The sequence below is a fragment of the Desmodus rotundus genome, chromosome 8 (genome assembly GCF_022682495.2).
Source record: "Desmodus rotundus isolate HL8 chromosome 8, HLdesRot8A.1, whole genome shotgun sequence".
Taxonomy (NCBI): Eukaryota; Metazoa; Chordata; class Mammalia; order Chiroptera; family Phyllostomidae; genus Desmodus; species Desmodus rotundus.
Window position 1 is genome coordinate 28,496,953 of NC_071394.1, and position 25,200 is coordinate 28,522,152.

Here is a 25,200-nt window from a genome sequence, read left to right on the forward strand (position 1 = left end):
CTGTTATGAAAGGTAATCTACTGTACTCAAAGTCTACTAATTTAAATGTTAATCATACCTAAAAAATACCTTCCCAGTCACACCTAGGCTAGTGCTTGACCAACCAACTGCACAGCCTAGCCAAAGTAACACGTAAAATTAACCTCACAAAGGCCTACCTTGTTTGAGCAAGTATTTAAGGGGATTATCTGTATTTTTTTATCTTTGCAACCTGGTTGGCTAACAAAGTATCTCCCATACTAGGTGTTCACTAACTATTCAGTGGTCAGGTAAAGGAATGTGCGTTGGACTTGCATTTGCATCAAAATTGCAAACTTGAAGGACAGTATTCCTCTCGCATTTCCTACAACTATGACAACCGTACAACCCAAGTTTTCCAGGGTAGCGCTGACTCCAAAGGCTCTGTCCCATTGTCATATCATGTGTCCTGATATTCAGTTGTAGAAAACATGGTCACCAGGCCTCTAACAAGTAAGTAATTTCGTGCTGAACACAGTCCTTAAATCTCAATAAATACTTACTGATTGAAATGGAATTTCCAGCCAGTGGACATTTTGTTTAAAATATGACAAAATACAACTGGGAGAAATTATCATTCTTCTTCTCATTTATTCCCTGAGACACAAAATGCAATGTGGTTCTTGTGTTTTAAATTTTCCATGTCCAGTTTTCAGGGTGTGGTTATAATGAACTGCTGAGCCAATATGAAGTAAGATACTTGGTAATCAAGGGCAAGTTTAAACAGTGTTGAGCATTTTTTTAGTATGAGCAAACACGCAGGTAATGTATCCAGGAAATGGCTTGTGTAGAAAGGGAGGGACACCATCTGACAAATAAAAACCCCTGTTTACAAATTTTCCCTGCAGGTAATAAAACCTGATGATTTCAGGAGGAAGGTTGATGAATTCTTTTTTTAAGACATAAGAAAACAGAATCAAAAAATAAACATTAAAGACTTTCTTTTTTCCAAAAATATGACTTGGGGCTTTTCTGGACGGCTGACATTATTTTCCTACTTTATAATCTGATGTGATTTTTAAAACTGCTGGTTTCTTCCAAAATAATATCTCAGAGGAGTACAAGTTATACCACTTGGAGTTTAGATAGCCTTGGTGAAAATTTAAAGCTATTATAGAAAAATGAGTGATGAATTGTCTTCAAAGCAGCCAGGAAATATTTGAATCAAAAGTGTTCCTATACTCAGTCAAAAAATTAGCACGATTTAGTGTCAGCGTGGGTCCTGGGAGTGAAGATGTGGAAGGGGTGAAAGATGTCTTGGATGGGGCAGGAGGCTAGGATTGCGCTGATCTCTTTATGACGGACAGAGAAATTAGGACGGAGAACCAGTTTGGAATATTTAGTGGAGGAGCAAAGGTGATGAGTGGCTGTGAGCATGTTGAATTTAAGTAAAAAATGGAGATGGGCTGTAAACAGCTAGAAATGCAGAATAAGAGGGCAGGTAAGGAATCAGAATCAGAGCTGAAGTTTCCAGGATCTTCAGTATAGAATTTAAATAAAGTCCAAACTATTGGCTGCGGTTAACCCTTGCCTCCCCTATATCTATCCAAGCCACACATGCAGACTTCCTAGAATCCAGCTGCAGGGGTGATTTGCAGGCCACTGCAGGTCTCTGTGTCTTCTGGGACATGTGACTGCTCTCTGCGCAAGGGCCACGCTCTCCTCCTTTTCCCAGCTCTACTTCCTAACAACCTCCAACCCCACCTTCAACTCAAACTTCAGGTGTTACTGCCCCCTTCTCTCTCTCTCTCCCTCTCTGTCTCTCTGTCTCTCTGTCTCTCTGTCTCTCTGTCTCTCTCTCTCTCCCCATCCCTCCTGTGTTAGGTTAGTTGCCTAACTTCCAGAATACTTAGTCATTAGTTACCCCATTGCACAGTGTAATCAATTGTGCTTACTTGTCTGCCCATTCACCTCAAGTTTAAGGTTCCCAAGGGCAGGCACTGTACCCTTCCTGCTCATTTTTGTATTTCTAATTCCATGATACATAGTAGGCACTCAATACGTTGACTGAACAAATGAATTATCAGACAGGGCGGAATAGAGGCAAGATCACAGTGGGTGAGGTTCTTTAAAGACATGTGTGAAAGAGAGGAGGATGGTTAATACTGTCAAATAGTTGATAGTTGATACTGCAAATAACAAGTTTAAAAGTGCCTTGAAAAAGTCTCCGTTGTACATGTGCATATTGTGGAATGGATGTCGAAGACATGGTGTGGTATTCAGATGCGGTTTTTCTGGTGAGACATGCAAGTGTGAAACATACTGTGTCGGTGGTGGGTGTGTCTTCTAAGCAGCCGGAAGTCACTCTCCAGGGCAGCCACCTGAGAAAGAAGCAGGTCCTCAGACAGGAAGTGGAACTGAGGGGTGGACTTGAGGGTGGATACAAGGAGAGGCCTGATCTGACTTTCTCGATCTGGAGCTGTGCTTGCCAAGGGCAGCACTGGCCACGCGTGGCTGTGGAGTGATAGAAAGGTGCTGGGCTGCACGGAGACGGGCTGCAGTGTAAAATATGAACCAGATTCAAACTTAGTAGAAAAAATAGATAATATCTAATCAATAATTGTACAGAGATTACATGTTGCAATGATGATATGTTGGGTTAGTGGGTTAACTAAAATACATTGTTAAAATTAATTGCACCTGTTTCTCTTTTTTAATTTTTACTTATTGACTTTAGAGAGAGAGAGGAAGGGGGAGAGAGAGGAAAAAAACATTGATTTGTTGTTCCACTTGTTTATGCTTTCACTGGTTGATTCTTGTATGTGTCCTGACAGGGGATTGAGCCTGCAACCTTGGTGAATTGGGACGATGCTCTAACCAACTGAGCGACTCAGCCAGAGCTCACCTGTTTCATTTTAATGTGACTACTAAAATGTATAAAATTCCATCTGTGGCTTGTATTACATTTTTATTGGTCAGTGCGAGTCTAGACTGAAGAGGAGGTCTCTGAAGGTTGTCCTGGGTGGAGCTGTTTGTTAACGCCGCAGATGGAATAGGCCTGCTATGTGCTGGCGCTGTGCTAGGTAGGGAGTGACAGGATAAACCAGGTGCAGGTGGCCCTGTCCTCATCAAGGGTGCTATCCAGCAACAGGATTCACCCCCGTCCCAGTCAGGAGCTGTTCCTTCCATTATCGCCGTCCTTGGGGGAAAGAGGATGGCGGAAGAAAACACAACAGTGATTATTTTGTTTGTTGTTATTGATCGAATTTGTTGAACGCTTCATTCTGTGTCCGACATGGGCCTGTTTCCCTGAATCTTCCTTAATAACCCTACAAAGCAGGAACTATTAGTATTCTCATAAAGAGGAAGAAACGGAGGCTTGAGGAAGTAAAATATCTTGCCCGAAGCCACACAGCTGGTTAGGAACAAAGGCCAGGTTGAAACTCAGATCTGCCTGAATCCAGTGCCCCACTGCAAATGGCCATACTCTGCCTTCACTTCCTTGCCAATGCCCAGGAAGTCACACCAATGCCTTCAGTTTGTGAAAATTCCCTGTGTGTAGCCACTATCCTAAGGATCTCACACTCACAGATTTAATCCTCACAATAACCCCATACCTGTCGTTCTTGCTGCTGTTTTGTTATTCCTCTTACAGGCAGACTAGAGACATTGCCACCGAGATACAGCGCATATTGCAGTAAAGCGAGCCTCGTGATTTTTTTAGTCTCCCAGTGCATATAAAAGTTACGTTTATACTACACTGTAGTCTATTAAATGTGCAGTGACATTATGTCTAAAACAAATGCACATACCTTAATTAAAAATGCTTTATTGTTCAAAATGCTAAGGCTAAAATGTTACAAAACACAGGGCTGCCACAGAACTTCAATTGGCAAAAACAACACAAGCTCTGCCAAGTGCGATGAAACAAGGTGCGTCTGTATACAAACGAGGAAACCGAATCCCAGAAAACGGGAGTAACCTGTGCAGGATCACACAGCTAGTACAGTGAGGCATTGTTGTAATCCTGCTTCTCCTGCACTTAAAGTTCTCTCACTGCTCCATCCCTTGAAAATGCCCATAACGTACACATCTTTAAATGTGTCTGCCAGGTAAAAACCAACTTTCTGTGATTAGAGAATATCAGGTACCCCAAGACATTTTAGGGAGAGGGACTGGTGCTTTCTGGAGTCTCTCTCTCTCTCTCCCCTTAAGTGTTAGGGGAGAAAGAAAACTATTGGTTGACAGGGGGCAACGTTTACAATGTGTCATCGCACATACAGGTTCCATGTGTCCACAAAGACTCCTGAAAAGCCCACCTTGCGTGCGCTCTGAGCAGGTCCTGAGAGAGAAGTACCAGGCCGGCCCCTGCTTTCTCCGTAATCGAGGGCACACTCCGGCTGTGCTCCGCAGTGAACAGGACAAACAGGGTACAAACATCACCATAACTCACACACTAAAACAGGTAGGCTGCCTTTCATTCTTTTTTTAATCAGTATAGAAGTCTTTTATTTTTTTCACACTTATCATGCCATGAATTCATAAGGAATGGGTTCCAACAGCTCAGGGTCCTTTCCATTACTTCTCACACAGCGTGCTTCTCTGGATGGAGCAGGCTGACGCTTCAGCTGAACCCAGGCACCTTTCTCTTTGGCTTCCTTCTTTTTTTGATAATTTTCCTTCACATGTTTCAGGAAGCTATCTCGACTCTTCGAGTGCTTAACATGCTCAGTTCGTACATTAATTCTCTTGGCGAGAATCTTGCCCTTAACTTGTTTGTTTATGACAATGCCCACTGCATGCTGGGTAACATTGTAGACTCTTCCAGTTTTTCCATGGGAACATGTGTGGGGCATTCCTTTCTGAACAGTGCCCATTCCCTTGATATCTACGATACCACCTTTCTTGTAGATTCGCATGTATGTAGCCAAAGGAACAACTCCATGTGTTCTAAAAGGCCTAGGGAACATATAACGGGTACCTCTCCTCTTTCCCTTTGTGTTAGTCATTTTGGCAAATTACTGGAAGATGGCGGTTCCAGCCGAAAATCTCATTCTTTTAATCATGCGCAAATCCGGAAGGGTTTTTCAGAGGACACCCGTGTAACTTATCAGAACAGCAGTGACCAGCTAGGCAAGTGTAAGAGGTCCCGTTTGGGAGACAAGGCAGGTAACACTGCACACTGATCCTGGAAATTTTCCCACGCAGTAACATAATTTTTATTAGAACTCTGGGCCTGAGCCCGTTTCTGGATGCCGCTCTCCAGGCATCAAGCAATTCAATGGCACAGGTGCCCACCAAGCCACCACCCGCTGCCTGCACTCGCACTTGCCCCCTACACTCTTGTTTGGGGTACTCTCTACTCCTGACGTAGTCTCTCTTCTCCCCGACACTTCTTCTGGTAGCACTCTTCCCTTGGGCCCTGCCCACAGATAACGACTACTTGAAGCTTTTCTAGATCATATTCAGCCTACTAATCAGCCCTTTTTCTGGAATCTAAGATTAACATCCTTCTGCAGTTAGCACTTCATTATCTTGTCCATACTTTGTTTACACTTCCTCATCTCTCTGTGTACACGTTCTGTCTCCGACGCTTGAAGCACGCCACTCAAAGCAGGGTACGGGCCTCCTTTCCCTTGTGAGTTACAAATTCCTTCCCGCTGTGGAGCCAAGTGTGCCCCAGGCACGCAGCAGCCCTCAGATGCTGGTGATCACGGTGACAGTGGAAATGATCGTGATGATGGGGGAAAAGGAGCAGGAGAGGAGGAGAAAGAAAGAAAACAAATCCTATGCGGGTAAAATGGTCACAGAAACCTACAGGACAAGTTGGGTTACTGTGGGGATCAAACTCTGGGCCAGAGGAAAAGGACAGAAATGATCACATTTGTGTCTCTGAAACTTCTGCCCAGCACATGTGTCACGTCTGGCTTTATAAGCCATTTCGTCAATATTAAATGCAAAATGAGATCGACTCTTATTTTCTTCCTTGATGAGCTCACTGGGATGGTTAATCTTATGTGTCAACTTGACTGGGCCACAGGGTGCCCAGGTATTTAGTCAAGCATGACTCTGGGTGTGTCTGTGAGGGTGCTTCTGGATGAGATTAACATTTGAAGTGTCAGACCCAGTGAAGCAGATTGATCTCCCTAGTGTTGGTGGGCCTCATCCAATCGGTTGCAGGTCTGACTAAAACAAAAGACTGAGTTAGAGTCAACTTCTATTGCCTGACTGCTGAGCTAAACATTGGCCTTTTCCTTTCTTCAAACTTGAACAGAAAAATTTACTCTTCTTGGGTCTCCAGCCAGCTTTTGGACTAGGACTTCTGCCATCAGCTCTCTGGTTCTCAGGTCTTTGGAGAAGGATTGGAATGACACCACCAGCTCTTATGGATCTCCAGCTTGCTGACTGTAGATCACCAGTCTCCAAGAGACAGAGAGAGAGAGAGAGAGAGAGAGAGAGAGAGAGACAGACAGAGAGAGAAATATATACGTGTATGAAATCTGTCTGGAAAAAGTCCAGCCATTGTTAATGTAACAAGAATAGTTCATGTGACATCAATGTAACCTGGCAGCCAAGGACACTGGACTGGATGTGCATGTGTGAACAATGATGACTTCACTGCACTAATCAGTGGGGGCAGTAGACACCGCAGAGTGAGCGAGCATGTGTACTGTGTGGCCATCGCATTTAAAATGACTGAGTGAGTAGAGCAATGAATTTGCATTAAATTTTGTGTTAAGCTTGAACATTCCTCCATGGAAACTATTTGGATGATTCAAAAGGCCACAGCTATGGGCAACCGGTGATTGGCAGCTTCATCACAACAATGAGCCTGCTTATGCATCACGTCTCATGCAGACTTTTTTGGTAAAACATTAAATCACCCAGTTGACTTAGTCCTCCTACAGCCAAGATTTGGCACCCTGAGACTTCTGGCTTTTCCCAAAACTAAAATCACTTTTGAAAGGGAAGAGGTTTCAGACCATTGATGAGATTCAGGTAAATACGACAGGGCAGTTGATGGCAATTGGGAGAACGGTGTGAGGTCCCAAGGTGCCTACTTCAAAGGAGACTGAGGCATCATTGTTATGTACAATGTTTCTCATATCTTAAATCTTCTTCAATAAATGTCTCTATTTTTCGTAGTACATGGCTGGACACCTTCTGGACGGGCCTCATATAGATGTATGTACAGCCTGTTCCTCTGGAGAATGCTGGGTAATATACCCACTCCCACAAACTGTCTTCAACGAGCAGCAGCGGTCCTGACTCCACAAAGCAGCAGCGAATGTTAGATAAATAATGTAGATTCTCCGAGTTGAAACTTTTCCTTTTGCTTTTTAAAAATGCAAATTAAAAAATGCTTTTATGAAACACAAATGCTTTGCCTACTTCACAAAGCTTTTGCAAGGATCAAGTGAAATAACAGATGTGAGAATATCTGTGACTGTGAACTGGAAGGAGAGGAAATACCAGGATGGGGGAAACGGCCTCTTGACCTCAGGTGTGTGGCCGTGTGTCTGACCTTGTATTTCTCACTCTGGGGCATTTTTGTTAGTAATCACATCTAAAATCTGTTGTGTTGACACCTAAAATTAAATATTTTATTCCTGAAAGTAAGATTTTTATTGAACTTCCCTCACTACCTCCTACCGTTCAGGACCAGCCTCATCAGTGACAAACCTATTCCGTGGTAAAATTCGAGGGGCAATTTTGCATGCCCACATCCATCTGCCCAAATTCTCCCTCCTTTGACAAAATAACTCCTGGGGGCACAATGTCATGTTACCAGGAAAGTCTATTTGAAAAGCAAATAATGCAGAAGAATATCTATTATATTAGTGTTTGGGATGGATTCATCCCCAGAGGCCTCTTTGAAAGCAGAGAGCAAAGGAATGAGACGTAAGACAGTATGATCAAAGATGAGGCGGAGGGAGAGATGCTGGAATGCTGTTTGGGGAGGACCAGACTGGGTGGGACACTGCCCTGGAAAGTCCTACACAGCCCAACAACAGTAAAGGCAGGAGGGACTTAATGAGAGGGACAGGGGGAGCGGAAGGGGAAGGAGAGCGGTCTCCAAAGAAGTTGAGAAAAGGTCAGTGTCCTAAAAGGGAAGGACACTATATTAACATGCTGTCCATTGAATGCTTGTGCCTAGAGCTGACTCCGTTCTTATTTCTCCAGGCCTGAGACCAGATAGTCTTATCAGCTCTCTCCTCCCCTGACCTCTCTCCCCTCCCTCGTGATCTCCCACAAAACCCGGCTGTTTTAAATTCTACGTAGCTTGGATCCCGTCTTCCTGTTCAAAGGGTTCCCAAAGAAGCGTTTCCATTGGCTGCAGGCCAAGGGTCCCACCAGGACTGTGCTCCACCTTTAGCTCAGTTCCACCCTCCAGGGATCTCTCCCTCTCCGAGAGTCCTCTCCCTCTCGTGCAGAAGATCCCAACACTCCCCTCCCCAAAGCCTCCTGTGGCTTCAAAGTGATGAGGAAATAGATAAAACTCCTGGCTCTGCCTTAACAGAGACTCCTAACCTGTTCCTTATCTAAGGTCGTTTTTAATAAAAACTAACATTCCTATAGTGAATTTGAACTTCTTGAAATATTACCATTAACTATAACCTGGCAGTCACCCCAACACTCAACTGAAACTGTTCAGGGAAAAAATTACCTGTGACCTTTATTGGTCATTATTGCCAAAGCCAACATACACGTATTGTTTCTTGCCTCAGTGTCCTTTCGGCTGTCAATGGCATTATTCCCCACACCCTCATTTTTGCTCCTCTCTCCTGCCCGTTTCCACAGCACTGCTCCTTGCAGGTTCTCCATAATATTGCCTCTTGCTTTTGTCTACTCAGCTCTTCTTCTCCTCACCTTGGTAACTGCCCCCACCTTCCTGAACAAAGTGGACACGTAACCCAGGAGGGCCATTCATGGTACCAAATCACTGTCCTCAGTGATTGATCTAGGAATGGGTCACATGTCCCAAAGCAGGCCAATCAAAGTCTTTCACCAAGATTTTCAACATGAAGCTGCTTGGGAATACTCTTAATCTATCAGTGTTGCTATGTGATACTCTCAAAATCTCAGTGGCTTATAATAATCAATATTTATTTTCTTGTCTATGGGTGTACCTGTCAGGTACGGCAAGGATTAGCTTGAGGTGTGCTTCACAGGTTTCTCCATTCTCTCTGGACCAGTGGCTGGTTGGGGCATACGCTTTTCAGAATGGAGCACAGGGGCACAGAGGAAGCAGAAACACAGGATGCCTCTTAAGGTCTTGGCCCAGAACTTCCCGTTGTTGCTCTGTCGGCATTTCCAAAGCAAGCTCTGTGGCCAAACCCAGTATCCCTAGGAAGATGCCTCTAGTGGAAGGAACTGCATTGCAGTCGCTCAGCAATGAGGGGATGTACAAAGCAGACATCCCTGCACCAGGATGTCAAGGTCTGGGAACAGTAACCAATCTGCCACATTCCCTTTACCTTTATGAACATAGGCGCTGAGTGTGGACGAAAAAGGGGTGCTGTAGTAAACCTAACTCAGAGTAACCTCACCGGGTGATCTGATCCTAAATTCCTGATGCAGCAGGTCATGGTGGGCAGTCACGCCCCCGGCCCGTAACTCCGTTAGTAAAAGGCTTATCTTTGCCATAAGCGAGTCCTGTCCAAAGTTTTTGTGCAACTAGGTTAACACGCCTTTGAAATGGCATTTTTCAGACTTCTAGGAGTTATTTATTTATTTTCTGGATGTGAATCCTTTGTCAGCCATATGTGTAACAAATAAATGTTCTCAGTTTGTGATTTATCTTTTCATACTTTATGGTCTATTGATGTATAAAAGCCCTAATTTCATTTACTTGCATGTATCAATTTTCCTCTGTGGTTTGTGTTTTTTGGTTGCTTGTTTAAGGAATGCTTCCCTATCCTAAGGTCATCCATGGAAAGGCCAGGACTTACTGAGTACTCTCTCTGTTTCAGCACTCGTGATCTCCCTTTTACAGGTGATGGAAGAAAGGCACAGAGAAAGTAAGCAACTTGATCAAGATCACACAGCAAATAAGCTCTGGAGTCAGAATTTGAACCCAGACAGTCTGCTTTTAGTATCTGCATTTTACCACTGTTCACAATATCCGTTACAGAGATCACATCATGCTATTCCAAAATGTTCAAAGTTTTGCCTTTCTCCTTCAAAGCACATAATCTGAAGTTGGCTTTTGTGTATGAAGTGAGATATCTGAATTAATCTTTACCATAACAACTACCTTTCCCCTTGGACACTCATCATTAAGGAAACGAGTATTGACTGCTTCGTACTAGAGATGAATTTAAACAAACAACTTATTGTGTGCATGCTGCAAGAGGTGATCCCAGGCAAGGTGGGCCAAATGTAGCCCTGCTCTCTACGTGCACCATGAAGCCCAGCTTCAAATGATGTGTGGCACCAGAATAGAATTCTTTGAATTAACAGAGGAAGACAGACCTCCAGCTTTCCAGCACTGAGGGCAGGATGTTGATCAAAAGCGCTGGCATCCTCTACAGTGAACAGGATATCCCCTGAAGAAACCCCAGCAAGAGGCAGAGCCATCACAAAGTCCTGAACAGCCTCCAGCTCTGCCTACACTGCTGGGACCAAAATAGCTCTCACCGCTCTTGCTGCCGCCTCCTTGTGAACTGTGTGGGAAGCAACCCTGGTCACGAAGTCTTTGTTTCAGCCACCCCCCACTTGCCAGGACAGCCACAGAAACTGCCAGGGCTTCCTGGAACCTGGAGAACAAACAGCGCATCACAGGCTACGCACCATACCTATTCTGCACCAGGTGCTGTCTTTCTCTAGCATTAGAGATTTTTTAACAAATCCAAGAACCTGAAAATATTTCTTTAATTAAAAAAATAAAATGGGAATGAGCCATGTGTAGCCAAGTATGGGGGCCGGATCATAAAGGCTCTCAAACATGCCAGGCTTGAAAAGTGCGGACTTCATTGCGTCGATGGGGAGGTTTGGAAGCATTTTTAACAGAAAAGTAACCTGATTCATTTATTATTTCGCTTGACAGAGACTGTAGGACTGACTAGTCACAATTTGGCTGATGGACTATACTAGAGTGGTTGTGCCAGGCTCTGCTCAGGGTGCCCTCCCTTTGCATCCGTGTTCTTCCTTACCAGCAGAGCTCACTTCCCTCTCTGAAGGCTGGAAATGCTGGAGCCACTTTCCCAGCTTCCCTTGCAGGTAAAACATGTACATGTGACCCGGTCCTGGCTAATGGGACCCAAGAGGGAAGGCTGCTGGGAGGATTCTGAAAAAGGTTTTCCTCTCTAATAAAAAGATGCCTAAGAAGAAATGCCCACTTCCTTTCTAAATGTGGTCATGTTTGCCTACAATGCCTGCAGCTGCCACCATGAAAAGGGACCAGGACAATACCTCAGGGATGGCAGAGCAGAAAGATGGAAATGAGGGCATCACAGAGCCACAAATAGCCACATTCCCCACCCCCCAGAGATAACAGACGCTTGTTGTTGAAGCCACTTTAACTTGGATATTCTGCTTCTTGAACCCTAAAGCATCTCAACGGAAAGAAGCATGAATAAAATCACCAACACAAATTCGTGTGATGTATAGAAAATATTCAACATAGACACTTTTCTTTCAGATGTTTATTTGAAATAAACCAGCCTCTTACAATTGGAACTATCTATCACATTAATGGCTCACCAAACATTTTGAGGGCTCAAGCGAGAAATCACCCAACTTCTGAGATGAGTTGTTTTGTTTCTTCTGTGTCTGAAACGACTCTTTCCCATTTTGTTCACTCATTTGCACATTCTTCCTGTTCCCCGCTAGGCAGCCATTCTCCTTTCTCGAAGGCCTCTGTCTCCTGACGTCACGGCAGCCAGAGCACATTATAGAAGAAGAATCTCAGCTCTGTGTACACAAACAAAAAGGAAATGGCAAGTCCCAGCACTGGGGGCAACAATATAGAATCATCAAATTCTAAAGGTGAGAGAACGTTGCAGATCCTTTGGAGTATTGTAACGGCAGAATTGAATGCCGGCAAACCCAGAACATCTGGTTAGAGTTCCTTAAGACCATTAGCAACACTCATCTTTCATCCTAAATTCCTACATCCAGTAGCTGGCAAGCTTTCAGCAAGTCCTTCTGGTTCCTCTGGAAGGAAACCCCATCCAATCCCAGGCACAGGTTGGGGTCCTCCAGCTACCACTGGAGGGTCTTCCCTTCGTTCCAGGAAGGATCTATCAAGGGTTGGCATTGAGTTTAATCTAGCCAATCTTCATTCTCGGCTTGCTTACAATATTTTCTGGAACTCGTGACTTTTCCATATGCAAACATTTTCAAACTACAGGTGAGACACGCTTTGTCTGTATGCGACAGAGAGGTGGAGTTGCCAGGTACAGGCAAGCAGAGGTAGCTTGCTTTGGAGTGGCCTGCGTCCCGTTTCACTCCCAGTCTCCTCAACACCGAGGACTGCGCGCCCACAGGACGGGCTGGCAGGGTCCTTGGCGATGACCACACTGTCGCCCTGACAGGTGCGGACGCCCGCGCAGGCGGGCGCGGTGATGAGCCCGGGACAGCGGGTCCAGCGGGGACTCGCCCGAGGCGCGGCGGCAGGGGACGCCGAGCGGGCAGGGCGGTCCCTCGAGGCCGCAGAGGGCCCGGCTCCCCGCGGGCACCTGGCGCGGGAGGGGCGAGGCGGCGCGGCGCCGGGCGGGGCAGCGCGACAGCGCACCTGCGGCCGCGCGGGGGCGAGCCAGGTGGCCGCGGCGCGGCCCGGGCGCGGCCTCCGCGGGGCGCGCCTCCTCCCCCGAGCCTCGCCGAGCATCCGGGCCGGGCGGCGGCCGCGCGGGAGCCGGAGCGCCTGCAGCGGGACCAGATGGCGGCGCGGGCGCTCGGAGGCCCCGGGGACGCGGCGTCGGCCGCGCTGGACGAGCTGTCCCGGAACTTCACGTACGGGGCGCTGGGCGCGGGCAACGGCTCCTTGTCGCGCGCGTGGTACCGCAGGAACCAGGTAAGGGCAGCCGGCCCGCCGCCCGGCGCCTCCTGCTCCTCGGCGGTCCTCGCGCCGACTCTCGCGCGGACGCCGGGCGGCCCACGTGGGACCAGCTGACCCGGTGTCCGCGCACGTGGACTTCCTGCCCCTCGTTTGGCGGAGCGGGGGTCCCCGGGCTTCCCCTCCCGGGCATCAGTCACCGGGAGAGGGTCGCACGGGTCTGCGGCCCTGACCTTTGCGGGATCACCGCTGGGCCTCTTGGTCCCGAACAGTCCCGCCTGTCCAGCCCGAACCTGCCCTGTTCTCCCAGAAGGATTCTAGGAGCGTGGGGTGACGCTGCTCCATCCACATTTCCCCCCAGGATCATTTTACAGTTAAAAACAGTGACACCCCCTCTCAGAAGCAGGGAGCTCATTAAGGGCAACCAGATGCCACCCCTGCGCAGATGGGTGTGTGTGTGTGTGTTCCCCCTGCCTCCGTGCAGCTCCTGCATTTCCGTGTGAGGAGCGCTGCGAACCTCACCGGCCCTTTGGGAAAACATTGTCAGCCTGAATAACTCCAGTTTACGCTGGAGACATACACTTCACAACGTCAAAGGAGATTGGAGGATCGGAGCTGCCCTCTCAGTTTGGGCTTGACTGAGCGTCAGAAAAAGGCCTCTGACGGCCCTCCCTCTAGCTGCTTTTATTATCTTTCTAGTGGGGGCGAGGGAGCTTGATTCGGGGACTCCAAGCCACCCGACTGTGTTACTTTGCTGTGGTTCTTTACCAAATCCACAGGCCTTTTTATTTTGCAACAATGTAACCATAAAATATTTGTTGTGGGGCTTTTAACCAATGAACAAATGTCTAGAATCCTTTTACGGGTAAAAGGAGTTTTGAATGTCACTTGAAATGTTAAAATTCTGTTTCAAAACTTTAACACAAGATTATTTACATAAAGACAAAGTAATCGTGTCCACCTTAGTTTTCAACAGAGGGGAGACTACTGCCTTAAGTCTGACCACAAAATATACTAAAATAGGAAAAATGTGGGGCCCCAGAGCCTCTTGATCAAGGTTGGGAACCTATTCCCTTTCTCCTTTCTTCCACCCACAGGAGTTACAAATTCCTTTTTATGGGAAGCTCTTTGAGTATGTGTTATGCTAATGCTAGTATATGTTATGAGCTTATATTATAATGTGCTTATACTAGGAACCCTCCTAATAAAAATTAAAGAGTGAATTTTTCTCTTTTGGTGATGAAATTAGAGTGGTAAGTAGGCGCGCCCTCCCCTGGCATCATTCAAAACAGGAGAAACCCACTGTTTCCACGGTGGAAACTTCTGCCATTGTTTTCCTTTAACTGTTTCCTGGAACTCCACACTGTCTTGGCTCTTTGAGAGCTGAATTCAGATTATCATGTGACATAAACGTGAGGACTTTGTGTGCAAAGCTTGACTTGTCTTTCACAATATATTTATACAGATTAGAAAGGGTATATCCAGAATGTGCTAATTGAAATTACTCAGCTGACATGTAAGTTATAGCTGGTTAGAGGTAAGACCATATCAACTTTTCCCATTATTGTGCAAATTCAGGCTGACTTATAAGACTGTCATCTTTTATCCTCTCAGTAATTGCATTTGTTTTTAATCAAAAGTAAAAATTGATTTTTAAAAATTCACTCAGCAAACCTTTTATTGAATGCCTCTAGTGCTGACCAGGCCAGTAAAAATAAAATGGAGTTTAATTTTTCTTTCTCTTTTTCTTTTTTTTCCTTTCTTTTTTTTTTTTTTTTTGGCAGTAACTGAAAATAGGAGGCTGAAAATGGGGGTGGCTGGAGAAAAACAAAATGTGAGATAAAAGTTTAGGATTCCCGTACTCAGAATTATCCTTGGTTGATGGCCAGGTTTTAATCAGTTTTATTGCAACTTAACTACTTGGACAGTGTCTGTTCACTGATAGCCCAGCTCTGTGGGCCTTGCCAACTGATGACCATCAGATCTAATAAATTAACCTGACTCGTAGAAAAAGACCAGCTCCCCTGCAACACTTTTATGTAAGAGATGAATATTCCACAGTGGCCTCATAGAACCAATGTTATCTAAGGCAAAGATGGGAGTATTCTAGAGGAGGAAATCTCAAAACAAGTGGAAAGTAGGTAGTAGGGGGAAAGTAGTAGCAGGGAAAATGGTTTAGGGAGCCAGGGAAGTGAGGCCTTTGCCCCTTCTGCTTCACTCAGGAGTCTGCCTATAAAAGTACAGACGCTAGAGAATTCTACAAAAATACTTTCTGTATGTTCGATTCACCAGTTTTCAGTATTAAAGGATAATGTTTCTGAGACGGTTACCGAGCCCCCTGCTTTGTACAAAGCACTGTGAGGATATTCAACATACGGTAGTGTCCCTTTATCCTCTGGGGATACATTGCAAGACCTCCAGTGGATGCTTCAAACCACAGGTAGTACCAAACCCTATGTATACTATATATTTTCCTATACATACATGCCTATGATAAAGCTTAATGTATAAATTAGGCACAGTAAGAGATTAACAACAACATAACAAAATAGAAAAATTGTATCAATATACTGTATTAAACATTATGTAATTGTGGTCATTTTCTCAGAATATTGTAACTGTCTCTTGAAATAAGTGGCTTGCAGTCACACATTCCAGGGGATCCCTTGAGTCTTTGTAGAGGCTCAGTGCTTTCAGGGGCAACATGTTGTCGTCGACTGGAACACGTTTTCTCTTCATCTCTTCCACCCACAAATTGAATGCCTTTTCTGTCTTAACTATGCACTTAAGTGCCCTGTGGCCGTAACTTTTGCAGTTTGAGGTGTGACAGCAAAATAGCATGAGTTTCTTTTTCTTCCTTCACAATATCATGAATAGAAGATTTATTCTTCCTGTAGAGCTTGGCAACCTCTGCCTACAAGTTTTTTGGCTTTCTTTAAGTCAAGAACTTTCACCTTTTCACTTGAAGGAAGCACTTTATGGCTTCTCTTTGGCTTATCCAAATTGTCAGCATCACTATTCTTACGCTTTGGGGCCATTGTTAGGTAAAATACAGGTGACACGGACACAGCGCTGCGATACTGCAGCAGTCCATCCAGTCACCCAGGCAACTGACCCAGGCACCAGGCGACTACCAGGCAGGGAGCTTATGCAGCATGGATGCGTGGGACAAATGGATGATTCATGTCCCAGATGGGACGGATCGGAAAGGCCTGCAGTATCTTCGGGCTACTCAGACTGCATGAAATTTCAAACTACAAATTATTTCTGGAATATTTTCAGACCTCAGTGAATGCCGGGTAACTGAAACCACAATGTGGATAAAGGGGGGATGACTGTAGTCTTCAGACCCAAGCCCCTCTTTCCAGGAATGTTATTAGGTGCTTGGGGAAATGAGCTATACAGGTAACTCTACAACGAGTATGCGGTAGGTGTCATGTGAGTGACATCAAGTCCTGTGGAAATTGAGAGCAAGGTGACTTTTAACGGGCAACATAAGGGATGTGCTGGGGAGAGGTGGTAGCTGAGCCAGACACTTAAATATAGACAGAATTTCACTGATGGAGTATACAGATGGTTGGCATTCCAAGAAAAGGAAAAATCTGGGGACCAAAGAGTATCCCATATGACCTGGGCATTTTTGTGCCTAGAATAGAAGTCAGTGGCCATTCTAGTTACTGTGGAAGATGGAGACTGATCATAAGGCAGAAATGTAGTTTGAGGTCTTCGATATCGTCATGCATTGCCTTGAAGGGCTGGTTAAGGACTTCGGATTTTATCTTGTAGATAGTGGAGAACCATTGAAGGTTTTTTGAGCAGGGAGTTTGAGAAAGCAAATTAAATAAACGACATTTAAATTAGGCTTAGCAGGATGCAGAGGCCTCAAACTGGCCAGCTGTAGACCAAATCCAGCCCATTAGACCTACAGAGGGGTTTAGGAAATGTTTAATGCGTTGCCAGCCTTTAAAAATGAGTAGATTATATATGAAGTCTCAAGTTTCCACGATCTCTGTAAATATTAGAAGTTCTAGCAACACTTGGCCCTCTTTCCCATGTGACAGAGCTGGAGCGCAGCTGGGCTCCCCACCGAAAGCCTCTCACTTTCCCCTCATCTCTTTTACCTACTGGCCCCTGTGGGCAACTCGCCACCGGTGTTAGAGGCTATTGTCTATTCTTTGCTGTTAACTAGCTGAGTGTACTTGGGCAAGTCACTCTGGGCTTCACTTTCTTTACCTGTAAAATTGGGGTTGGAATAGATTTCCAGGCTCCCTCTTGCTATCTGGTTGAATAAATTCCAAACCAGCGAGGTTTTAAGGGGGAGGAGGAGTTTTGCTGCTGGTTCTTTAAGTTTATGCACAGCACATAGCTAAATATCTAAGTTCACAAGGACATGGTCAAAGGTTTGTTCTGCATAGGGTGAAATGAAAGTTTGGAATTTTTGATGTCCTTTATGTGAACTTTTGATTTTCAATGGCTTGAATTTTTAAAGTCAACATATTTAAAGGAAAATTGATACAGTTTGGCAAGGAAGAGGCAAAGCAAAGAGGCTGACATTTGTTATGCATTTACTGTGTGACACTTTATAGCTATTATCTCACTGGAGCCCCCGACAACGTCGTAAGGTACATATTATCCTCACTGTTCCTGTAAGGAAACTTGTGTTAAGTAACTTGCCCCGAGTTCTTATAGTAAGTAGGTTTAACTGCAAAACTATTTTCATTCCAGGCCTGCAGGCCTTTGCTTAGAAACTAGGGCTTGAAAAGAATGTGGTGGTTAGGATAAACGTGAGGGGGAAATGATGATGGCTTGTCTCACGGTTCCGAAGAAAACTCGTATTGAGTTTCATGTTGCCCTTCGATTGATTTTGCTTTACCTCCATCTATCTCTCTTTTGCTGGTAGCTGCCTCAGACTGTCTCCTAAAGAAAGAAAAGTGCCAAAACTTACACATAACCAAAGGATCAGGTAGAGGTTTGCCAAACCTCTTCATTTCCTTCCCTTTTTTGTTTTGTTTATGCATATTGATTTTTTTTGGCCCTCTTTGTTCTTCCAACGTGGCACATTCCCTCTACCAGGTGTTCTATGAGATACACTCATATGTATAAGAGCAGCAAGAAGAGGGAGGGAGGAAACAGATTGCCTAAAAGCAACTCTATCAGAGTTTTTGTAATAATAATAATCCTGTGGTCCTTACTAAAGGAACGGTCTTAATGCTCTTGTGAGTTTGGCAGACCAGGTGTTTGCATTTAAATCTCTCTGGTATCCTCTTTATGATGCAATCAGCAAAAATCAGGCTATAGGCAACTTTGCCAGTTCATAGGTTTATGTGCCTCAGTTTCTTCATAAATCATTTTAAGAAGAAAACCAAAGGGGGAAAATGAATGGGGGGAGAACCTGTGGATTCAAATAGACCTAGGATGTGAGGGCGACCTGATTGTGACATCTGTCACCCCACTGATTGCCAGGGTTGACTTTTTTTAAAGTGGCAATAAAAATAGTATTTTATTCCACCTCCTCCCTCCTACCCTCTCCCCAGAGCCCCCACTTCACTTTTCCCCTCTCATTCCCACAGCAATATTTCGGGGGGCAGGATTTCGGGTGTACGGGTAAAAACAGTCAAATCACAATAGGAATTTTTCAAAATAGGTTATCCACTCTGTCATCGTCTTGTCCTTCATCTTCAGGTTCTCATTTTCTCTTCTGGCCCCTTTCTTCTTCACCAAGATCCTCTTCATCATCTACTTCCCCGTTGTTATAACCTTCTTCATCCTCCTCTTCCTCTCCATTCTATTCTCCTGGTCAGCTTCTTCTTCCTCATCCTCATCATACTCTTCCACATCAGGGTTGATTTGGCTGATTGGCTGGCTAGGCGGGTGTCCACTTCCCTCTCCTCCCTCACCGGCCCAGGTGCGTGCCTCTGGAAGCTGCGTGCTCAGTGGAAGGGGATGACCTTCTCTTCTAGAGGAGAGGACTATGCTTCAGTCAGGGATGTACAGGTAGCTGCACTCCCCTGTTAGAACCACCAAACAAGCTCTCGAGGTCCATTTGTAGGAGGACTTCGGGTAGTCAAGCTTCCAAGACTCCAGGGTATCCAAATGAGGTGCTGCATGGGGCTGCATCTGCCTTTCCTAAAAAAGAAAGAAAGAAAGAAAACCTAACAGTTCGATCAGGAAAAAAGACAGCTTTTGATTGCAGTGCTTAGGGATGCAGACTTGGGTGATCAAACTGTAAGGAAAAGCAACGAAATGACAGCCACGTAGTAAGGCCAGTGTTTCCCCAGGAGAAAGGAGTGGACCTACAGGGTGGGGCAAAGGGAGGGCTTCAGGTGGGCACCCAATTTCTGTTTTTTGACCTGGACGGTGTTATAAGGATGTTTGCCTTATAATAATTTATTTTATTCATCTATATCTTTCTCCTTTCAGTTGTCTGTGTCTATTCTACCACTTTAAAAAGTTTAAAACTAACATTGGCATTGCTAGACTGTTTCATTTTGCGTGTTTTACCCAGAAAGTGTGGGAAATGGTATCCCATATTTCTTTTTTTGCTTATGAGAATTTTTAAAACTATTTTTAAATAAAGGTAGATGATTGTTCAAACTGGCATTTGAGAGCTTACCATGGAAAGGATGAAATTCCCCTAAAATGTCCTTTTGGTTCTTGTATAGTGCAGTTTTAAAATGTAAAAGCTCAGCCTCTTTACTGGATGTTTTGGCACATTTCTTATTTTTCCCAAAGTGTGGCTTTCTCTGTTGAAATGGCAGTGACAATCACACTACACGCCTGTAGGGTTGGTATAGGAATCAAATGAGAGAATGTATCGTAGGCCCAATAGTTAGCAAAGTCCCAGGCGCATAGAGAGCGCTCCATAAACAGCGGCAACTATTAGCAGTGTTACAGGCAGTCTGCCTTATAGGAAATGCCACTAAGTATATAATACTTCTAATCAGTAACTGGAGTTAGCTCATTACAAATGCGAATAAGAGAAATCGTATCAGTTATTTGATGTCACTTTTCTTTCTTTACAAGCACTGATTTCTCTTTATCTCCTGCCTTCCTCACTCCCTTTGACGTTTGCCTCGCTTTCACTCCCCAGAAGCGCCCACGTTCCAGAACACTGCCTAATCGCGTCAGTTTTCTGGCTGGAACGCTTGTTATCTGGAAGTACGAAGGCCAGGATTCTTCCCGTGTCTCCTGCCACTCTCCTGGCTTCTGGGTCGGGGGCGTGGGAAGAGCCGGCAGAGTTTCTGGTGGCAGTAGTGGATCCCGTCTGCAGACACTGAGGTTTTTCGCCCACCAGCAAGACCAGCACCCCAGCCTGGGAAGGCTCAGTGTTAACATTAAGACTTGGATGCCACTTATTTTAGCTGGTTTTATTTTTCCTAAAAATCCAGTATTTCCTCTATTTAGTTTATACCTTTTATAACCTGCCCCCAGCCCCTGTCTTCCATCTGACAGACTTAATTTTACATACAGTTAAAGCCCTTCTCCCCGTTTATCCTGATTCATGAGAGTATCCTAATTGCCTGGGGACTGGCAGGTAACACGCCACTGTGCCTCCACATAGCTCTCATCATGTGTACACCTGTGAAACATTTGCCTCGCCTTGTCACGTGCCTGGAACCTTGGCCACTCCCAGCATGGCTAAGACATGTTTAGTTATGAGCTCCACACTTCACTGAAGGTTGTATTTGTCCTGGCATGACTTCTCAGAGACCCACCCTGGCCTGGGCAGGTCACACAGAGTTCTGCCTACAATGAATGTTCTGCTTCCTGCCTACAGGCTCGGCACTGGTTTCCTAAGTCACCTTCTTTGCGTGTCTCAAAGTATATTTTCCTTTCAGGAACTTGGACCGCTGGCCCGACTTCTTTAGCTTACAATAGGAGTCCCTCTTTCTTCTGGCCTTTGAACTAGGCTTTTCTACCAACAATGCTAAGTTAAGAGGCTTCATTTGCAAGTCACAGAAAATCTAAAACCTAACACCTACTGGCTCAATTAATAAAAGAAATGGAGTCAGTTTGCATGACTCACAGGCCAGAAGAACTCTGGGTTGGCATAGGCTTTGATCCAGAGGCTCTAACGACATGGCGGTCACTGAGCTTCTCCTTCTTCTCTTCCACTTTTCTTCTTCGGGGTGGTTGATTCCACTTTTATAGGCTCACTCCACTACCCTACATTTTCCCTTTCACGTCCAGGAGGGAAAGCACAGCTTTCTCAACCAAAGAAAATACATGGGCTTTAGTCTGATTGGACGATGTTAGGTCCATGTCCTTTCCCGTACCGGTCACCAAGGCTAGAGTTACTGGGCACAGTGTCCCCAAAGAACACGGGCTCCCTGGGGAAAGGGCTGGATGAAAGAAGGTCCTGTAACCAAAAGAAAGGGGTCCTCTGTGGCCCTAGTGCAGTGCCCAGCAGGTGGGCTTGGTTCCCCCTCCTTTGGGTTACTGTCTCCTTGGGCAGCTCTCAGGCTCTCTTCCAGCTCCCCTCGGACCTTTCCTTTCCGTACCCCATCTCACATGGGCAGCCCCAAAATGCAGCTCCCTATGCAGCCTGCCTTGTCTTTGTGGGTGGGGCCTGAGCCATCCTCGCCTTCCAAACTTAATAGAATCAAGTTCTGAAACATTTCTACTAACATCATCTCTAAGCAGCTACTTATTTTTAAATTCTAGACTTATTCCCACACCTACCTCCCCAAAAGAACTTCTCTTGTCTTTCCCACTGATGGAAAAGTCAAAGGGGATCAGCTGGCAAAGGCAGTGTCCCTGGCTCAGTCCCTACCTTGCCTCTACCTGCTTGGCAATCTCTTTACCATCAACAACCACCTCTTTAGGAGGTAGGACTCTTCTATCAGTGTAGCAGACTTAGGTGAAATAACTATGGTATGTGAGTGCAGTGCTGTATAAGAGTCCTAAAAGCCACTTAGCATTGCCATTATCTCACTCAAGTTCAAGGTGAGTCCTGTGAATTCTGGGAGTTTTTTTTTTTATTCCTCTGGGCTCTGCGCTTGCAGAGCTCTGATTTTTCCGGGCTGTTTGGGAGATAGCTGCCCCGTGTTTCCTCTTGTCACAGCCCACATTAGGCTTGATCAGCTAGTCGACAATACGGGTGTGGATGCAGCCAGCATTCCTCTCGAGAAAAATCATAAGCAGAGAGCCCTTCTCAACAGAGCAGCGATCAAAGTCATCAGAAAACGTGGACTGCGTCCTCAAAATGTAGCTATATGCAGGGTCCTGCACAAATAACGCACCTTTTTATTACAAAATCTTTCATTACAAAATCATAAGCATGTGATTCTGTAACATAACAGTATCACACTCAAGCACACCAAAGACATTTTAGGTGAGATGTTCGAATTAAAACTATAAATGATTACACCCATATTATTACCCTACCAACCACACTCAAGCAGGCCTTCCTTCTGTAGGATTCTGTATATGTGATGTACATAATGACATAACGGGGGGTGGAGAATGCTTTAGAAATACTTGAAAAACAACAAATGAAGGACTGGTGCGAAGCTGCGCTCTCTTACACTAGCCGATGGACTGTTTGTGTTAAGCTTCCAGGACAAATGTGGTACAGTTATGGAATTGTTAATAAGAGAGCCAAAGAAGAAGAGGAACTTTCGGAATAGACCTTGGGATGTGGCAGCCTGAGTCCCCGCCGTGGAGAAGTGTGTGGTCTCTGCGCACGTGGTACAAGCAGACCTCAAGGTGCAGGCAGCTGCCACGGCCGTCAAATAGAGAAAGCTGCATTCCGTGTAGAACATTTCATGATTCTTATGAAATGCACTTGCAGATCCAAATCACAGTCACCACTGAGGAGTCCTGCGGGTGTCCTGTGTGGGCTGACCAGGAGGTGTGTTGGGACTTGGCTGCTGGACCAGTGGAGTGTGAGAATTTTGCCAGGAATGGGCGGCTTGGAAATAGGAGATGTTATTTTGGCCGTGAGGACTGGCCCTTTAAAGGCAATGAAGAGTCCAAGTCCACAATGCCTGAGAGTTGGAGAAAATTTGAACTTGATGTCAGAAAGATCTGGTCTGGTGGGTGGTGCAGGCCGCAGAAGTCTCTGGCAGAGGTCTGTCACTGAGTGGCAATGTCATAACCCTTCCCCCACATATTGAGGCAGCATCTCACCTAGTGGCTGGGGCCTGACATGGACAACGGAGTTCAGTCTCCAGGGGCACAGATCTGGTGAAATATAGCCAGAGTTCAAGGCACGCACTGCTTTCAAAAGGGACATGCACTCCCGAAACCCTGACAGGAGGGGGAGAGACCTGTAACTGAGCCAGGCACAAGTTTCCAGCTTCAGACTAGGAAGCCTCTTCTAAACCCCGCGCTGGCCCTGCAAAAGGCCGCCTGCAGCCCGCTTCTTGGGAAACAAAAGATTACATATTTTTTAAATTATCATTATGAATATGTTCTTACACAGTTTGAAAGTGTGGGAGCTTATATTGATCTGCATGCAATCAATAGTATTCTTTGGGTTCAGCATGTCTGTCTTTGTTTCAAATATCCCCTCTCCAATATTATATAGGGTTAACTTGTTTTGTAATAGAACCAAGTTTAAGACTTCCTTAACTAATTATCTCACCTTTTTGACTATTGTTGCTCTCCTCTTAGCAAAGTGTTAAAAGCCCCCAAAGTATGTGTCATTAAATGTATTACTTTTTCCATTAATTTGTTCTGTTGAAACTTAAATTTCTCAAGAGCAAAAAAACATGGTGGCTTCTTAGTAAGCTTGGAAAGGCTTATCCTCGATGGAGTTCAGTTTTTTAAAAATAGCGAATGTACAATTATGTAAGTAAATGTGTTCCCGAGTAAAAGAAAAAATGTGACAGTTCTTAACTGTATGGGAAAGCAACATGGCAGGCTCTTCTGCCCAGGTGTTCGGGTTGGTTAGAAAACTGGCATGGGACAGCTGCCGAAGGGCATCGATTCACTGTTACGCAGCCCTGGCCTCGTCTGCTGGCTTTAAGTTACCAAGTTCGGGTTCAGTGTCAGGAGACCTTCTCAGGATGGAAAGGCAGTAACGTTTCAGCATACAGTAACCACAACGCCAGATTAAAAATCTGTCCCTGACTGCAACGTTTTCTTTCTTCTTTTTCACAAATGGGTTTATAGTTTTAACACAGCTTGGGTCAATGTTGCAAACAACTCCATCGCAGACAAGGGCAAGATTAGTGGTGAGTGGTAAGTGTCTCTAACACTTGCTGCTGTGAATATTGTTTCTTTATGGCCCTGCCGTCATGATCTCTCCTCACTGCCCCTACCTCTTCTCTGAGCTCCTGAAGTAGTCTCCCCCCGGCCCCCACCCCGTTCTTGCTCCCTGCCAGTCCACCCTCCACGTTGCAGCCGGGAAGAGTCTCCAAGAGTCAACTCCAGACCTGCCCTTCCCTGGTTTAGAGACCCTGTTCTCGTGGCACCACCTGCAGACCTATGCCTACTGCCTGCCTCTCCAGTCCAGCCACTCTGGCGCCTTCTCCTTCAAGGCCCTGCAGGGCACTCTTTTTACTGCTGATGTGATTTAGTTAAAAGTCTGGAGGTGGGCAACTGTCCTGGCCTATCTGGATGGACCCTAAATACCCTCCCGTGTATTTTTACATAAGAAGGAGGCACAGGGAGATTTCACACAGAAGAGGAGAAGGCAGTGTGGCCACCACAGAGACAGAGGCAGAAATGATTGAACCATAAACCGAGGATGTGCCAGCTGCCACCAGAAACTGGAAGAAGCAAGGAGTGGATTCTGCACCAGAGCTCCAGAGGGGGTGCAGCCCTGCCATCCAGATTTCAGCACAGGGAAATTAATTCTCAGCCTTGGCTTCTGGAACTGTGAGGGAATACATTTCTGTTGTTTCAAGCCACCAAGTTTGTGATGATTTGTTACAGAAGTGCTAGGAAACTAACGTGCTCTCCACACCAGGCAGATTTTCACTCCCAGTCCCTTCTGTTCCCGTGGGTTCTATAGAACATGCCTCTATTAGAGATTTAACAGGTGGCAGTCTGCTATCGGCTTTTTCTACTTCTGAGCTTCTAGAGGGTACTTTGCATCCTCAGACTCTGACATCAGACCTAATGTTTAGCAGTTGCTGAATAAACACCAAATGGATTCGTGACTGAATGCACAGCATCCGATGTGAGCTTCCTCGAGTTGTCTGTCTCCCATGTCTACCATTTTCTCTGTGATAATGTTCATTTCAAGTCCTTTTCTGTCACATTGCATGTTTTTCTCAGTATCTACATTTGGC

The 25,200-nt window shown here is 45.5% G+C and overlaps 2 protein-coding genes across 2 annotated transcripts in view; one reads left to right on the forward strand and one right to left on the reverse strand.

Moving 5' to 3' along the window:
• Positions 1-4,484: 4,484 nt before the first annotated feature.
• LOC112315739 (large ribosomal subunit protein eL21-like) lies at positions 4,485-4,990 on the reverse strand. Its single transcript, XM_045181689.2, has one exon. It carries the CDS (start codon positions 4,965-4,967, stop codon positions 4,485-4,487), a length of 483 nt encoding a protein of 160 aa, XP_045037624.2. The 5' UTR covers positions 4,968-4,990.
• Positions 4,991-12,841: 7,851 nt separating this feature from the next.
• Positions 12,842-25,200, forward strand: part of NIPAL2 (NIPA like domain containing 2) — a 72,125-nt gene continuing 59,766 nt past the window's right edge. The window contains exon 1 of the mRNA XM_053929442.1: positions 12,842-12,976. Within this exon, the coding sequence (XP_053785417.1) occupies positions 12,842-12,976 (135 nt within the window). The remainder of the gene's footprint in view (positions 12,977-25,200) is intronic.